The sequence below is a fragment of the Didymella exigua genome, assembly GCF_010094145.1.
Source record: "Didymella exigua CBS 183.55 unplaced genomic scaffold M421scaffold_16, whole genome shotgun sequence".
Lineage (NCBI taxonomy): Eukaryota > Fungi > Ascomycota > Dothideomycetes > Pleosporales > Didymellaceae > Didymella > Didymella exigua.
Genome location: NW_022984790.1, coordinates 473,005 through 488,486, shown reverse-complemented (window position 1 = coordinate 488,486; position 15,482 = coordinate 473,005). Strand labels below are relative to the sequence as shown.

The window sequence follows — 15,482 nt, the reverse complement described above, 5'->3', positions numbered from 1 at the left end:
TACTCTTAGACTGCATAAAGCAGTCTGTGGCTCCGCTCCTTTTCTCCCCGTCGAAGATACGCTGTACACCTATAAGCCTAGCACTGTCCACGCAGCTCGCTCTCCCCACACAGAAGCGGGTTTGGAAGTTCTCAATGTCTGCTTTTGGGTGGGGAGGGTGCTGGGATGGGAGGTGTGTCTCTCTGAGAGGAGTTTTGGAAGCATGACTTTTCTGGCTTGGGGGCGCGATTTGATTGGGCTGATGAATCCTCCGCTGTATCAAAACGAGGGATTGATTTGTACCGACTGAGACGATCTGCTGGTTGGACATGCCCTCTAGCAAAATTCCTATTCTTCATCACCCCAAACACAGCCTCGAGCTTTTACCGACCGCTGCGCACCGCCCTCAAGTGCCTCGCCGGCATAAACCTGGCCATCTACGCTGACACGCTCACACACCCACGCAAGCTCAACGGTCCCATTCGCTTCCTCCGGCACAGCGAGGCTAGCCTCGAACTCAAAAGCGGCACCATGCTCCCCACCCCGGATTTCCCAGCGCACTTCGAAGCGCCCCAGCGGGCTCTCAAACCCAGAATCGACGCTCCTGACCCTCCCATCGCTCAGCGGCCTGAACCTCCACGCGCCCCACCCCACAATCTCCAGCCCGCCCACGCTCAGACTCAGCCCCACCGTCGGCCCCGAGCTCCATCCGTGGCTGAGCGAGGTATACGCCGCGTCGTGCTTGTACCCCGCGTTCCCCCTGTAGTAAAGTGAACCATTTGCGCTGAGTCCTTCGGCAAGCGTGGATCCCGTCATCAGCGGGCTGTCGAGCAGGTAGCCCCACAGCGTCCTCGTCAGATGCAGAGCGCGCTTGGGCCGGCCCGCCGCGAAGTGCGCGAGGACCTCGATGCTGGATACGAATGGGGAGATGGTGTCTGGTAGCTCTGGGGTGAGTGGGCCGATGGGGCCGTGGAACTTGGTCAGTGCTTGGGAGAGTGCGGAGGATTGCGAGTCCGAGGTGGTTAGGTTGTAGAGTAGGGCGAGTGCGTTGCCGTCTTGTGGATGTAGGGCCGTGGTCGTGTTGTCGCGGTACAGAGAGGCAGAGGCGTCCCAGAGGAGGGTGTTGTAACTGTTCTTCAGCCGTGTGGCGGCGGAGGTCCAGAGTGATGCTTGGGCGTCGAGAGATGGAAGTGTGGTGTTAATTGATGAGAGGGAGACGGCGAGGCTGGCGAGTGAGGATAGCGCGTGGAAGTCCAGCGCGTTGAGGGCGCTGTTGTAGTCCCCCCCGCCCTGGCGTGCCCAGTCGTTTGCCCGCGTTTGGAGATGCATGCCGACTGTGTTGTTGAGGCCGCGCAGGATGAAGTCCAGACCACGTGTGATGTTGGGCCAGTAGGTTTCTACCCAAGATAGGTCTGAGGTCCAGATAGCGTAGTTGTACATTGCGATTAGACTCCAGGCGTGGTATGTGTCGCTCTCTGCGCCGTTGCGAAAGCTACCTGTCGCGGGCCCGGCGAAGGGGAAGCGTCCGGTGGTCGCATTTTGGTAGTAGAATAATGTTTCTAGCGCGTGATAGACCGACTCGAGTCCGTCACTACCGAGAGCAAGGACAGCAGAGGAACCTTGAATCCCTAGATCTCCAGGCCAGATTGCTCGGTCTCTCTTTGCGCCGTCGACGAGAATGGGACCCGAGACACCGATGCTGTTGTTGTATGCCCATCCTGGTCTGACTTGTGGGAGCCAGCGTCCGGTGTCTTTTGGCGCGATGTTCGTTTGTACCGTATAGGCTCCAGCGTACCATGTCCTGACCAAGAGATCGTCGTCGTCTGTGTAGAAGTGACCGCCATAGTCACGAAGGTCGGGTGTGTTCGGCGCAAAGCCAATATCGCATGTGACATTGGTGATCTCGACGCTTGTCAAGGCATTGATGGTCAAAAACCGAAAGCCTCCACGGAATCTTTCTCGAGGAATTGTATAAAACGTCGAGCCGTTGGGTAGTGTGACATTCAGAGCTTGATCCCAGTCCTGAGTGGGTGTCGAGCCAGTGTCGTCAGCAATTGCGCGTACGAATGATGGAGACTCCGCGAAAGCTAACGAAAGCTGTGGCGAGGAGGAGTTTCCACCATGCGCTACGTTCGCGTTCAGACTGATCCATCCTCCAACTTCGACACCAAAGTCCAGGCTGATTCGGCTACCTGATGCTAGCTGGTACATGTCACTGGTGCTGTGCGAGATCGATACATTTCCATGATGCGAGTGCACAGCAACAGGTTTGACGGTGCGTGAAGCTGGACTGTAGTTATAGTTATCCCATGGCTTTGTTGTGAGGGTGGCGCTTGATGGCGATGAAAACTGCAAGACCTGAACGGCTGTAAGTACAGAGAGGACGGTAGTATGTGTCATGACGGACGTGAAAAACATCTGATTTTCTGACAGTTTACCTGCAGTCACTTCATATTGAGTCTGGGGATCATGCTTACAAGTTACTGGAAGTGTGTGTTCAGGCCAATAATGCGGGGTTGTAGGAACGACATGGGTCAGACGGAATCTAATCACAATTGTCTAGCGCCTGGGCGAATCATATCAGGCCTTGCAGTATGTGGTAGTTGCCTCGCGCAAAGATCTTCCGGCCAGGCCTTGGTACGGAGAAACTCTGTATAGTGATCAAGAACGAATGTCGTGACAGGTCATCTGAAGTTCATCAACAAGACCGTGTATTCATAAGGATATCGACAACCGTGACCGTCTATGCGCTCAAGCAAGTACACAAACGCCGGGTATCGAATCGACAGCCAAAGTCATGGCTCATCGGCAACATCACCCATCTAAGCTCGATTCAAAGTCGGTCTGCTGACTCGCTCTTTCATTGTCGAACGTGGAGTCGTAACGGTAGCGGTAGGGAACCTATTTACTCAAGTGGGTTAATGTGGGTTGAGTTCATTTTGAGCGGCTGACTAGCTGACTGCTCAGGTGTCGCTGTTCCAGATTTGACGTCGGGTGTCCCTATCCCAGGGAAAGGGCTTACCGCTCCACTGGGTGGCACAGGTATCTGGATGTCCTCCGGACTGGCAGGAATCATGCTTCGTGGAAGATCCGGAATCTTGATGCGTTTTGCGACGTTGTTGTAGCTCGAGGGGATGATCTAGGATAATGTCAGCAAACAAATTGACAAGAGAAAAGGAAGCGGGGCCACCGACCTCGATGATTTCATCTCGAGGGAATTGAAGCTTTGGAATGTCGGCTGCATTGCATGCCATGAGGTAGCCGTAAAGTACACGCAGGACTGACTCATGGGCAATGATGAGTAGATCGTTCTCTTCACGCTCGAGCTCGAGGATGATAGGTTCCATGCGCACAGCAAGGTCGTGATATGACTTTGAGAGGTTAGTAGGCCAACACGAGGCTTTTCACGCTTGACTCACCTCCGCTCTTGGGTATCTATGGTGGTAGGGATCTGCCTCATGCTTCCTGACTTCATCCGGGAGCTCTTGCCTGATCTTGCGCTCTGACATTTTCTCGCAGACTCCGGGATTCATTTGGCTCATCTGTGATCGCTGCCTGACACGGTAGCCCTTTGATGCCAGGTACTCGGAAGTTTGCACTGTGCGTCGGCGAGTTGAGGTCCAGATCGTCAACGGCTTTAGAGAAGCGCCCGATGCCCCCTGGTCTATCAACTTCTGCCTCTCCTCCTCCCGATACTTTAGCAGAATGTCGCTCATTTGCTTCGCGTATTCTTTTCCTTCTTCCGAGAGGTCTGCGTCGGCTTTGTATGAGTCTTCTTCTCGTGTTGTGCCAGCACGCGCAAAGTATGTTTGTCGAGATTTGATGTGCAAATTGAGTAGGTAGAAGACGATTCGTTGGGACAGGTAGCCGAAGGCGCAGTTATTCACGTGTACACGCTCGCCCGCGTTGATCATCTTGATCCAGTGCAGGTCCTGCTCTTCCATTGTCTCAAAGTGTGGTATTCTCGAGTTGATCCTCGCCAGATAGTCTCGCACCGCGTCCTCGTCATTCCAGCCCTGGTAGTCTGGCGAGGAGATCTTCACGCGGCGGACGTTCTCCTGAATGATACGCTCGTCGGTGCATTGCGACTCGATAAAGACAGTCTGGATCCCCTTTTTCGCAAACTCCTTGGCTAGTGATCTTCGACCTTGACTGATGGCATTCACTGCATCGTAGATGGCAACCTGGCCTTTTTCGTTCTCTAGGAAGTGGTAGATGTCGTCACGGCACTTCTTCAGAATCTTGTTCCGAAGCAGTACTGATTGTGGGGTTGCGTTTAGGAAGAAATAGTCTTCAGGCACGTCCTGATCCGGGCCAAGAGTTGCGCGACGGTAGTCGCCCAGGTGAAACACGTGCGTCTTGACACCCAGCCACCGCAAGTAACGAGCCACGGCGACCGAGGTGTGTGTCTTTCCTCGAGCGGGCAGTCCAACAGTGGCAATCACAATACGGCCAGAGTGGAAAAGACGCCCAGACTCAGTGCTGTACAATTGAGCCGGGGCCATGTCCTCTTTTCCAGGCAGATCATGGATAGCATCTACGAAGGTACTCGACCGCCGCCTGACGCGGGGCGAGTTGGCGTAGATCTCTGCTGTGCTGCAAGTGGTGAGCCCTGCGGTCAGGTACCCAAGCTCTGGCGTGCCGCAGCACGGGTGATGAGGGGTACACTTACAGTAAGGTATCCATGTTGAAGGGGTATGAATGAGAGGCCGCGAGAAGAGGAAGAAAGAAGGAAGGAATAATACAAGATAAGAAGATGGCTCGCAATCAGGGATCGAGCAAGGTGGAGGGACCCTGTTGAGGTGTTTTAAGCTGTGCAGCTGTGCGGACCAGGGTGTTGGGGCTGATGTGCGCTTGTTCGCCGAGCAGTGTCACTGACGACGTGCGACAGCAAGCGGCAGCAAGCGGCAGACAACAGCAGGGCAGCCTCCGCGCGGCAGATAGCGTCGCAGGAGGGTCTGGGGGAGCGAACGGGCAGTGCAGCGTGTTTTGGCGATTCCGGCGCAGCGGAGCAGGCCAAGAAGCAGGCCAAAAAGAAGGCCCCAGACATGTCGTAGCTATCTGATAGCAGCCGGCCGCCAGGGCCAGGCGCCTAGCGTGGTTATGTCATCACAGCTCCTGCTGAGAAAAGTTGTTGCCCAGCAGCGTCACTGCTGGCATCACGCACCGTCGTCGACAGCCATCGCGCATCGCCTTCCCATATCTCCGTCGCCATCTCACCCCGTGACGCGCGCACTGCTTCACGCCCAGCACCGCCAGCACCGCCAGCCCACGCACAGCCCACGCACAATCCCACACCAGCCATGGCCGCACCGCCGCAGATTGTCGTCGCCAGCCCGACCAAGGAGGAAGCCGTCGGCGGCGTCATCTCGCACAGCGGCATCCTGCCAGGCCGACTAGGCGAGCTCTACAATGCGTTCCAGGAGCGGAGAGCGGCGCTCGGGCTGGGCAACCCGGGCACTGTCGAGGGCATCGCGCGCGAGGTGCAGCGCGACGTGTTCCTGAACAACGCCAGCTTCAGCGGGCTGCGCGCCGAGCTCACCAAGGCCTTCAGCGCCGCGCCGCTATTCCAGGTCGCCCACAGCCTGTCCATGGGCTCGCAGGTGCAGCCGCCGTACTCGTACATGGTGCTCTACGGCTCACCGAGGGTGCGTCCACTCCTCGCTCCCCGCTCGCGCCCGCGCCGGCACATGACTGACAGGCCGCGCAGACGTTCATGCAGGGCAACCTCGACAACGAGATGCAGTTCTCCGGCCGCTTCAACTGGCGGTGGACCTCGGCCTTTGTCTCCAAGACGGCCGTGCAGCTAACCTCGCAGGGCAACATGGTCTCGCTCGAGAACGACTACACGGGCGCCGACTTCTCCGCCTCGCTCAAGGCCGTCAACCCCTCGGTCCTGGACGGCGGCATCACCGGCATGATCATGGCCAGCTATCTGCAGGCCGTGACCCCCGCGCTGTCGCTCGGCATCGACGCCTTCTGGAGCCGCCCCGCCGCCGCCTACCCGCCCGAGCTCAACGTCTCGTACGCCGCCCGCTACCGCGCCGCCGACTGGATGGCCTGCGGACAGATCATCCCCGACCGTGGCGTGCTCGAGGCCTCGTACTGGCGCCGCCTGACCGACAAGGTCGAGACGGGCATCAACTGCAACCTCGCCTTTGCTGGCATCGGCCCCGGCGGCCCCATGGCCGGCCCCCAAAAGGAGGGCCAGGTCGCCATTGGTGCCAAGTACGACTTCCGCACCACCTCGTTCCGCGCCCAGATCGACAACAAGGGCACCGTCGGCTGCCTGTTGGAGAAGATGATCGCGCCCCCGATCCGCATCACCTTCTCCGGCGAGATTGACCACAAGACGGTACGTCCAGCTGTCCCCACGTGCACATTGCAATGCTAACACCACGCAGAGCGCCGCCAAGCTCGGACTCGCCGTCGCGATAGAAGCCGCCGACGAGGCTGTCATGGAGCAGCAAGAGATCCCCGGCGCAGCTGCCCAAGCCGGCGCCATCCCCTTCTAAACGACTCTCCGCACAGCAACACCTGCATTGTACCGACTATAATCTCCTAAATCTTCACTTGCTGTATTACCACCATTCTTGGAGCGAGCAAGCGACGCAAACACGATTTCTCCTATGCCACGATATCCGGTCGTGGGTTGGATCTCATGTGCACATTTTAGCAGCACGCACAGCACGTTTGGACGTTTCAAAAGGCGCATTTATGGCATGCAACGGGCTGCTAGACGGAGCGACATGTCTGGGCGTTGAGCGCGGTGGTGGTGGTGGCTGCGCGCTGTATATATAGAGCATGTGGCATAAACGATCTGTACAACGCATGTACCAAGTTCCATGCACCTGTGCGAGTTCACATCATGTGCACGTGAGTCTGAGGCCAGATGCATCGCCGCAACCATGTTACAACGTGCTGAACGAGGCCGTGTGACGCAATACATTATGAGTCGAGGAATATTGTACAGATCGTGATAATGCAAATGCGCTCCCGCGCTCCTCTATGTGCACAGCGTATCGTATCGTATCTCCCCCCTCCGTGCCTGTGCACAGCATATCGTATCCCCCTTCCATGCCCGTGCTCCGCAATACTAAAACAGGTGTGAAGAATCCGCGCTGGCCATTCATCGTCTCTTATCGAGGCGCGTGTTGTGTCGCTGGCATCAAAGGCCATCGTTCAGGGCTTGTAGACGGCGTCTACAGAGCAGGCTTGACCTCGCCGGCACCCGGCGCCATGAACTGTGTAATGTCAGCCTCGCTTGATCACTTGCCAAACGCCGCTTCCCCGGCCGCTCCTCTCATCCCGCCTGGTCCCTGGGGTGGAAACGTACCTCGTTCTGCGCCCGCTGCTGCATCAGCTCCGCCCGCTCCTGCTCGACGATCATCTGCTCCTCGCTGTACGCCAGCGCCCACGGGACGCCCAGCAGCAGCGCCGACGTGCTGACGACCCACAGCGTCTTGCCGCCGAACAACAGCCCGCTCTTTGTCCACGAGCTGAGCGTCTCGTACTTGGCGTGGATCGAGCGGCGCGTTGACGCGGGGACTATGTCTTTCAGCGCGGCGATGCGCTCGTACAGCGTCTCGTCGGGCACAAACGACGCTTCGGATTCGAGATCCGACTCTGCTATCTCATCAGCGCTGCTTGGCGTTTAGGACCACGCTCGACGCTCGGGAGCGCACGTCCAGCCGTTTGGTTGGTGGGAGGCGTACCGGAGTCTGTGTCCCAGTCGTCCTCGTCGTGGGGGCCCTCCTGTTCGCGGACGAACTCCTCGTCCATGACTTCTTCGAGCTTGACCATTGTGGCGGGTATGTGTTGGCTGGGATCAGGCGGGGCGGTGGGTGGATGGGGCGTGATGCGCGATGGGAGGTCGATGTTGTTGTTGAGGCGATGCGCGTGAGGTGCAGTGATGATGAACTTTCTGAATCTTGAGCTTGGACAAGGCGCTCGGACGGAACGCTGCGGTGACGGAACGCCGCGGTGATGGAGGTTGCAACACCAAAAGCTCTCTTTTCCACTTTAGAGACAGATATCCAAAATTATCGACCGATATACTGTGTGCCTTCTTTGTTTATCGTTCATAAGTGCCAGTCGCCTCGGTCAATGTCGAAACACCCATACCCAAGTATTGGTGTGGCGTTGTGGGACAAGACGTCACGCCTCATGAGGACCCCTCTGGCAAGGGACTGAACCCTGAAGTGTTGATGATGGTATCATCATGTCTGGCAATGGTACCGATTTGACCCTGGAGCACTATGTATCTAAAATGCCAATTGCCAGGAGAGCTATGAAATTGAAACCTCCACTCATCACTACAAATCTCCGTTCGTTTCCAGGTGGTTGAATGTGTCAACATGGCAACTAATCATGCCAGTCGAAACAGAATGAAAACCTCCAACAGTACTCTTGACTTGCAACGACTTTGTCTTGGCCTGGTCACGCCCCACGCTGCTGGGCATCGTCACCGCTTCTTAACGAAGCTCTTTGCTCTTACAAAAGCATATCGCAGAGGGCTGCCCAGCATCGAGGCTGTCTTCAAGACATGCGGTCTTCCCCCGACACTACACCGCAGAAAAAAGGCCACGGAGCTCGCATCAGCTCTGGAGGTGTACAATCTCCACTTTTCGCATCTGCACAAGCTGCCATGGGAACTGATCCTCAAGATCGTTACGCACATATCCTCTGTAGACCAGATTATATTCAAGATGTCATGTCGCCGCTATAATTTCGTCAATGGCTTCGTCGATGTCCTCTGGATCACGCCAGCTGAAAAGAAAGACATGAGACGCCGTCTCAAGCGTGACACATTCGGGGCTCTTGCCGCGCTCGAACCGCTCAATGCCGGCTTGCTCTCTGAGATGCTTTGTGGTAGCTGCAAGATGTTGCATCCAAGATCATCCTTCACGGCCCCCGAAGCCTGCAAGCCAACACATCGACGCAAATGCATTGGCGCTGCCGGAACCTTCCATTTCTGCGAACACTGGATTCTGGACTTCGAAGCCCTGCACAAGCTAAGCTCGAATCGAGCGGATAATCAGGTCCCGGAGATCGCCTGCTACGAGTGCTACTTCCGATTCATAGTTGGGATACCGCTCTGTCCCAATTTCTTCCGCACCAGCAGCGGCGACATACACACCTTCCGCATGATCCTAAACGAGCCAATTTCTACCCGCCAGCTGCTACGCGCAGATCTCGAGCATTACATGACGCACAACTCGATATCCACCCTCTGTCCTCACACCCAGCTCAACGACCCAGCGTTTCTCAACAAGTTAATGATGAACCCGCTCGGCACCTCACTGGCTTGGTACAACGACTCCTCAGACTGGCTTGCTAGACCATCCACCTCGGTGTACGTCGCACGCACATGCTCCATCTGCGACAGCACCGTGTTCTGTGGCCAAGTCGTCGGAAAGCGCGGAGGGCGGATTGTGGCCGGCGTGTACCGCAACCTGGGCACGATGCAGGACCCGCTGGATCCGCTCTGGTTGGCACACCAAGACGTACAGCACGCATCTCAGCCTCTGAGAAGGTCCCACGAGCTTGATCCGCTGTCACTGGTCGGGCGGGTTGCTGCACGGAGGATATGGGACATGATCGTAGACTATCAGGACTGATGGAGAACGAGCTCGCTGATATGACCAATGCATGACGTCTAGGTTAACACGCAGCAGGAATTTACTCGTGAGGAGAAGGATTCACCGTTCCCTGAGATGATTTGCAAATCTATGGTGTCTAGCGCTATTACAAGTCCTACAGAATCTGCGGTGAGGAAGTTCGTCGCAGCGTTACATCCGAATGCAAGTGGGTGGTTACGGAGCACCTGTAGATGGGCGTTTGTACAGGTTCTCTGCGATTTTATATAATGACAACCTAAGCCCATAAAAGTTGGGGTACTTGGCACTATGCATCAGGACATTTCGGCTTCAAATGTATGTAGGGTCCCTATAATGGTCGGCGCAACATTCAGTTTCTGCACGATTTTCTACCCTGCCGAATGATGCTACTGAAAGTAGAAATAGGCTACTCGTACTTGCAAGATCAGGCCTCCATCTGATGAGTTTATGTGTTTCTCGAGTGGTCTATTGGTAGACGCACACACAATGCTATCCAGTCCTCAAAAACATTTCTCCAATCTTGCATTGCAAACTTTCTGCGACCGACAGCGTGACACTACCAGATCCCATGGGGTCCAAAGCAGAGATATTGTTCAGTGCCGTATCGAGAGTGTATTATCGATGCGGATCGTCGGTGGGGAAAGACGATTGAGTACGTCATTGGTCCCCTACTAATCTCCGATGACAAATGAACACCTCATAAGACATAAGGCAACTCAATTCGTTGAAGCATCCTAAAATTTCAATCGCACCATTCAAGAGGTCAATCATACGCAACGCAACATGTCACTCAAAGCCCTTATCCTTCACGCACATGCCTCAGGCCCCAACCCCATCAAATGCGCCATCGTCCTCGAGTTCCTGAACCTGGACTATGAAGTCAAGATGTGGGACTTTGGCGACGACCCCAACAAGGGCGTAAAAGGCGCATCCTTCCTCAAGATCAATGAGAACGGCCGTGTGCCCGCACTCGAAGACCCCAACACCGGCGTCGTGAGTTGGGAGAGCGGAGCCTGCATCAACTACCTACGAAGGCAGTACGACGGAGATGGCAAGAAACTGGGGCCCCGTTCCAAAGGTGGTGCGGCACCGAGTCTGCAGGATGTGGTTGATTACGACAAGTGGGAGTGCTTTTTGCTTACCACGCTGGGGCCGATGACGGGCCAGACGAACTGGTATCGGTAAGTCTCAACAGTCGAGGAGCTGCGCAGATTTCAACTGATGGGTGTAGTCATTACAACCCTACTAAGAACGAGGATGCATTGAATCGCTACGTCGAGCAGACAGATCGCTGCTACTCGGTGCTTGAGGGACAGCTGAAGAAGACCAACGGCGAGAGCATTCTGCCTGGCGGTGTTACGGCTGTGGATGCGCATTTCGAGCCGTGGGTGAGACAGCATGCGTTTGCGCAGGTGCCGATTGATGGGTATCCGAATGTGAAGAAGTGGCTGGAGAAAATTGGAGGCTTGGAGGAGGTCAGGAAGGCGTATGAGAGGATCCAGAAGGCGCCGAAGCCGGGAGAGTCGTAAAGATGTCGTGTTATTAGCTAAGGACATGTGAATGAGAGAAAATAAAGCTAGATGGCCGAGTTTGTATACGGGCACCGAATGGATGAGTACCGAGCGCAGCATTGTTCTCGACATGTGAACGATTCGGCCAAGTAAAGCGGGAAGGGCAGTGGCCGCCACCCGTCTTGAACGTTCTTGACTATATCAAAGAGGCAGCATGACCGCGTTCGTGAACCCTCAGAGCTGGGGCCATGCATCAAAGTGGCTCTTGCTTCGTAGAGCTCGGTGAAGCTCCGAGGTTTGCGGGGCCCCGGAGTTTGTCCCCCATAATTGCCCTGGTCTATAGTCACGCGCTAGCTTCTTCAAGCAGGTGCCTGCTGATCCTTTTATTCCCATCGCACTATCTTTTCTTCAAGCATTCACTTCTGCTTCGATTTTTCCATCGGAAGAATCTCCTTTCAAAATTGCTCAGGATACATCTTGTATGCTTTTGAAGTGATGATTGAAACATTATGCCACATCGAATACGACTGCCGGTGTGACCTTCCGCATCGGTACGCAAACACGACTGCGCAGGAAATCTTACATTAATGGCCTCGTAAAGTGACGCAAAGTCCTATCCAGGATGTAGATCCTCCGCGCTTGCTCCTCCAAAAAAAGCATCAGACCCGCTCCACATTCATGCTCGTGACTACGGGGACATTGCGAGCATGGCATGCTAGACCACGATCCGGGTCGCCCTGATGGCAGCGAATGTAGTCATAGATCGGCAAGCAATAGTTTAAAAACCTATGGTCTGCATCTTCAGGCAACCAGGACAGAGCATCAATTTGAACACACCCTCAGCTAGCATTGACAATGGTCGGCCCGAATCTTGCTCTCCTCTCCCTCTCGGGTGCGGCTCTTGCAGCGGCGCAGTCTTTTCAGACTACGCCTGTGCTCGGCTGGAACTCTTACAACAAGGACTCGTGCAGTCCTACGCAAGACGGCATTACCAAGACCATCAATGCGCTTGCAGACCGCGGCTTTGTTGCTGCAGGCTACAATTACTTCCAGATCGACTGCGGCTGGGCTTCTCGCGATGGTCAGCGCAATTCCACAAGTGGTGCGCTCAAGATCGACACGAATGCTTTCCCGGGTGGCTTGTTGCCACTGAGCGACCTTGCGAGGAGCAAGGGCATGAAGTGGACGATGTATTCGGATGCGGGTGTTAGGATGTGCGACCCGCAATCGCCCAGTCCGGTGCTGGGCTCGCTAGGGCACGAGGCTCAGGATGCTGCGTTCTTCAAGAGCTTAAACACAGAATACGTCAAGTGTGAGTTGCTTGTGATCCTCCAGGCAGTGTCGGGTGACTGACCAAAATGCAGATGACAACTGCTATGCGGACGGACCCAACTCCAGCCAGAATGCGCCCAAGGATGCAAGGACCGACTTTCCCACTCGCTTCGGCACGATGTGGACAGAACTGCAGCGAGTTGGCATTTCAGGTATGATGATCTGCCAGTGGGGTGTTCCCTACAGTTCGTCCAGTGGACTTCAGGGACCCAAGGACTGGACCAAGGGCATCTCGACGTCTTTCCGTCTGTCAGACGACATTGCTCAAGGCTGGAGCAACGTGTACCGCATCTATAACCAGGCTGTCCATGTCACTGCGTCTGGTGTTGTTGGTCCTGGTCACATTGCTGATGCCGATTTGCTCGAAGTGGGCAACGCGGGCATGACCTTCGACGAGCAGGCTACGCACTTTGCGTCGTGGGCTATGTTGAAGTCTGCTCTTATGATCTCCACCGACATCACTGCTCTTTCGGCCGACACCGTCAAGGTTCTGCAGAACAAAGATCTAATTGCCATCAACCAGGACTCAGCCGTCAAGCCCATCACGCTCAAACAGCGCTGGACATCCGACCGCGATCTCTGGAGTGGCGATCTCGCCAATGGCGATATTGCTGTCCTTGTCGTAGATCTCAGCAACGCAGCCCGCACGCTTACAGTCCAGTTGTCCTCCCTTGGCATCGCGTCCGCGACCATCAAGGACCTGTGGGCCGGCACAACTACCACCGGTAGCTCCTTCTCCAAGCAGGTCAACGCCCACGGTTCCCTCGCCCTGCGTCTGTCCAACATTAGGCGCACCACAACCACCACAAACTACACCTACATCTCCGCCTCGACCGGCTCGCTCGCTGCAGGCGCCAACATCCAGACCTGCTCGGGCTGCACATCGACCAACAAAGTAGGGAATCTGGGCGGCCCTTCGAACGGCGCTCTCACATTGAGCAACATCCGCACCAGCCAAGCTACTCAGGTCGTGCGCTTTGACTACATCAACGGCGAGGTCGGATTTGGGGGCAGCACCAACGAACGTTTGGCGTCGATCAGTGTGAATGGCGGTACGGCGAAGACAGTCAGCTTTCCGTTGACTGGGTACAACTGGGACAAGGATGTGTTGAAGAGCTATGCGGTTGAGTTGTCTGGATTCAGCACCACAGGAACGAACACTATCGTTATTAAGGGTGTTGGAAACGCGTATGCGCCAGATTTTGACAGAGTGGGTGTTGTGGCTTAAGCTAGAGCGTCTGCAAAGGCAAACTGAATAGTATTCCCCCCTGATTTCAACTTTGACTCTTCTTCACTTGTTGCAACGTTTCTGTTCTCCAACGTTCCAGAGCGTGTGTATTTGATACCATGAGACGCAACAAAGAGATATGGCAAGTGAACGAATGTCTCAGAGACATGCACTCGGCTCGTGGGACATACGAGCACCTCCCAGTGGACTGGAATCCATTTCCTCCGTCTATAAACACACCTCTCACGCCGATCTCGTTCCTCAAGAATGCGATGGTACAGAATACAAGCGGACCTCGTCCCAAGCCTTTTCCGATGAACGTAGCTCAATTCGTCGAATCACTCTCTGGCCTCAGTCTAGAGGGAGAGTATGAAGCCCAGGACGACTACATCATTCACCTGCTTGTCCGCATCATAACAGACCGGACCGAGATGCAGATTAACAGCGAAGAATGTGCGCAAATGTCGCAGGCCAGAAACATGGGGCCACCCGTACCTGCAAACGAGCTAGATCGACTGAAGGAGTTCGCTGAGTTGCAAAGCATCATCGCTAGGTTATTCGAAGAGCTGAAAGTCGAGGTGAAGAGGCGCTGGCGGCTCGCTTTGGAGAGCAGCTTTGAAGATAGAATGAAAGCCATAGAGGAGTTAAGAGCACATTATGGAGGCATCTTGGAGGTCAAGCGGCAAGGCGTCCAGCTGGTAGCGAAGAAAGCGAGTTTCCGCAGTGAGAATACTAACGCAGATAGCTACGGGAAGGACGGGACTGGCTACAAAGACGTTGAAGCTACGAATCCTGCGTTCTATGGAAGATATGTAGGCAAAGAAGCAGAGTAACGCCACATCCACAATAGTTCACTGCTGACCAATATTTTGGCTGCAATGGTCGGTTCAGAACCGAGTGAAACTTCATCTCACCGCCAAAGTCAGCGTTTGCGTTGTAAATTATGACTAACGCGGCTGACCAGTGCCGTTTGCTCTTCCTCAGTTCAAATAGTCAACCCATCACTTTCTCCCCATTCATTCACCAACCTGCGATGTGTCTACTCGGAATTACCAAGATCAATAAAAAGCTGTCTACAGATATCAAGAAGAATTTGGACGATCTTCATACCAAGCTGGCCGCCGAAGATGCATTCGAACAGCCGGTAATCGACGAGATCTGCTCCACGGTAGCCTGGTGCCGCACTGTCTTGAACGATGCCATCGACGAGATTGCTGCAGAGAAGCAGAGACTAGCGAAAGACGTGTTCGCGGACAGCATAATTCACGACGTCTTCAGCACGATCCGTGGCGATGAGACATCATTCCCTCAGTGCATGTACGACAATCACGACGCAATCAGCGCCTCGTACTGCGCAGGACAGCGCGCTCTATACGCTTTTGAACAGGATATGCGCAAAGAGTGGGAAGAGATATCGAAGATGGCTGCATTCGAGAGGAAAGATTTTGTACTGCTGGCTAGACGGAAGATAATGTCAACGATTACGGAGCTTGAGAAGACACGAGAGAAAGATGTTCAGGAGAGTAAGAAATTGGAAGAGGAGATCAAAACTCTGCAGGGGGTGTTGAGGGTACAGGGTGAGCTTGATGATGCGACAGAGGAGTTTTATGATGCGGAGGAGTTTCAGTAGATTAATCACTGGACCACGAAGGTCGGGTCTCTAGATAATAACAGCCGTTCGCTGTTAGAACATGGTTCTTTCATTGGACTTAAATAAACCCAATAAACAAAAGCTGGCACTGTTTGTGGTCTTCGATTCAGCAAACTTGGAGGACGATTCATAAACCACAGAAAGCGACGTTCTCTACTCTC

At 54.9% G+C, this 15,482-nt stretch overlaps 8 protein-coding genes across 8 annotated transcripts; 5 read left to right on the top strand and 3 right to left on the bottom strand.

Moving 5' to 3' along the window:
- Positions 1 to 222: 222 nt before the first annotated feature.
- On the bottom strand, positions 223 to 2,475 carry M421DRAFT_421541 (glycoside hydrolase family 78 protein). Its single transcript, XM_033592867.1, has one exon. It carries the CDS (start codon positions 2,377 to 2,379, stop codon positions 328 to 330), a length of 2,052 nt encoding a protein of 683 aa, XP_033447954.1. The 5' UTR covers positions 2,380 to 2,475; the 3' UTR covers positions 223 to 327.
- Positions 2,476 to 2,596: 121 nt separating this feature from the next.
- M421DRAFT_173377 (6-phosphofructo-2-kinase/fructose-2,6-biphosphatase 3) lies at positions 2,597 to 4,757 on the bottom strand. The gene is made up of 4 exons (XM_033587801.1): positions 4,652 to 4,757; positions 3,399 to 4,575; positions 3,174 to 3,350; positions 2,597 to 3,118 (listed from the first exon to the last, which is right to left on the bottom strand). The coding sequence occupies exons 1-4, from the start codon at positions 4,663 to 4,665 to the stop codon at positions 2,885 to 2,887; spliced, it is 1,602 nt and encodes a 533-aa protein (XP_033447953.1). The 5' UTR covers positions 4,666 to 4,757; the 3' UTR covers positions 2,597 to 2,884.
- Positions 4,758 to 5,282: 525 nt separating this feature from the next.
- Positions 5,283 to 6,494, top strand: M421DRAFT_5966 (uncharacterized protein; the record flags this gene model as incomplete). Its single annotated transcript, XM_033595701.1, has 3 exons — positions 5,283 to 5,627; positions 5,690 to 6,334; positions 6,384 to 6,494. The coding sequence occupies 3 exons, from the start codon at positions 5,283 to 5,285 to the stop codon at positions 6,492 to 6,494; spliced, it is 1,101 nt and encodes a 366-aa protein (XP_033447952.1).
- A 687-nt stretch (positions 6,495 to 7,181) lies between these two features.
- On the bottom strand, positions 7,182 to 7,782 carry M421DRAFT_5965 (mitochondrial import receptor subunit tom22; the record flags this gene model as incomplete). The annotated part of the gene is made up of 3 exons (XM_033595699.1): positions 7,182 to 7,223; positions 7,316 to 7,605; positions 7,695 to 7,782. 3 exons carry the CDS (start codon positions 7,780 to 7,782, stop codon positions 7,182 to 7,184), a joined length of 420 nt encoding a protein of 139 aa, XP_033447951.1.
- Positions 7,783 to 7,868: 86 nt separating this feature from the next.
- On the top strand, positions 7,869 to 10,096 carry M421DRAFT_173322 (uncharacterized protein). The gene is made up of 2 exons (XM_033587800.1): positions 7,869 to 8,306; positions 8,366 to 10,096. The coding sequence occupies exon 2, from the start codon at positions 8,367 to 8,369 to the stop codon at positions 9,597 to 9,599; it is 1,233 nt and encodes a 410-aa protein (XP_033447950.1). The 5' UTR covers positions 7,869 to 8,306; position 8,366; the 3' UTR covers positions 9,600 to 10,096.
- A 252-nt stretch (positions 10,097 to 10,348) lies between these two features.
- On the top strand, positions 10,349 to 11,224 carry M421DRAFT_421537 (thioredoxin-like protein). The gene is made up of 2 exons (XM_033592866.1): positions 10,349 to 10,780; positions 10,831 to 11,224. The coding sequence occupies exons 1-2, from the start codon at positions 10,383 to 10,385 to the stop codon at positions 11,126 to 11,128; spliced, it is 696 nt and encodes a 231-aa protein (XP_033447949.1). The 5' UTR covers positions 10,349 to 10,382; the 3' UTR covers positions 11,129 to 11,224.
- A 660-nt stretch (positions 11,225 to 11,884) lies between these two features.
- On the top strand, positions 11,885 to 13,711 carry M421DRAFT_393262 (carbohydrate-binding module family 35 protein). Its single transcript, XM_033590044.1, has 2 exons — positions 11,885 to 12,422; positions 12,475 to 13,711. The coding sequence occupies exons 1-2, from the start codon at positions 11,966 to 11,968 to the stop codon at positions 13,668 to 13,670; spliced, it is 1,653 nt and encodes a 550-aa protein (XP_033447948.1). The 5' UTR covers positions 11,885 to 11,965; the 3' UTR covers positions 13,671 to 13,711.
- Positions 13,712 to 13,789: 78 nt separating this feature from the next.
- On the top strand, positions 13,790 to 15,300 carry M421DRAFT_5961 (uncharacterized protein; the record flags this gene model as incomplete). The annotated part of the gene is made up of 2 exons (XM_033595696.1): positions 13,790 to 14,482; positions 14,635 to 15,300. The coding sequence occupies 2 exons, from the start codon at positions 13,790 to 13,792 to the stop codon at positions 15,298 to 15,300; spliced, it is 1,359 nt and encodes a 452-aa protein (XP_033447947.1).
- Positions 15,301 to 15,482: the final 182 nt, after the last annotated feature.

Bases quoted from the DNA above. Each gene is read 5' to 3' on its own strand.
- M421DRAFT_173377 (XM_033587801.1), bottom strand. The intron at 3,351-3,398 runs GTGAGTCAAGCG...AACCTCTCAAAG, and splicing joins ATAGATACCCAAGAGCGGAG to TCATATCACGACCTTGCTGT. The intron at 3,119-3,173 runs GTCGGTGGCCCC...ACATTATCCTAG, and splicing joins CTCGAGATGAAATCATCGAG to ATCATCCCCTCGAGCTACAA.
- M421DRAFT_421537 (XM_033592866.1), top strand. From the start codon at position 10,383: ATGTCACTCAAAGCCCTTATCCTTCACGCACATGCCTCAGGCCCCAAC. The intron at 10,781-10,830 runs GTAAGTCTCAAC...TGATGGGTGTAG, and splicing joins GGCCAGACGAACTGGTATCG to TCATTACAACCCTACTAAGA.
- M421DRAFT_421541 (XM_033592867.1), bottom strand. From the start codon at position 2,379: ATGACACATACTACCGTCCTCTCTGTACTTACAGCCGTTCAGGTCTTG.
- M421DRAFT_393262 (XM_033590044.1), top strand. From the start codon at position 11,966: ATGGTCGGCCCGAATCTTGCTCTCCTCTCCCTCTCGGGTGCGGCTCTT. The intron at 12,423-12,474 runs GTGAGTTGCTTG...ACCAAAATGCAG, and splicing joins AAACACAGAATACGTCAAGT to ATGACAACTGCTATGCGGAC.
- M421DRAFT_173322 (XM_033587800.1), top strand. From the start codon at position 8,367: ATGAAAACCTCCAACAGTACTCTTGACTTGCAACGACTTTGTCTTGGC.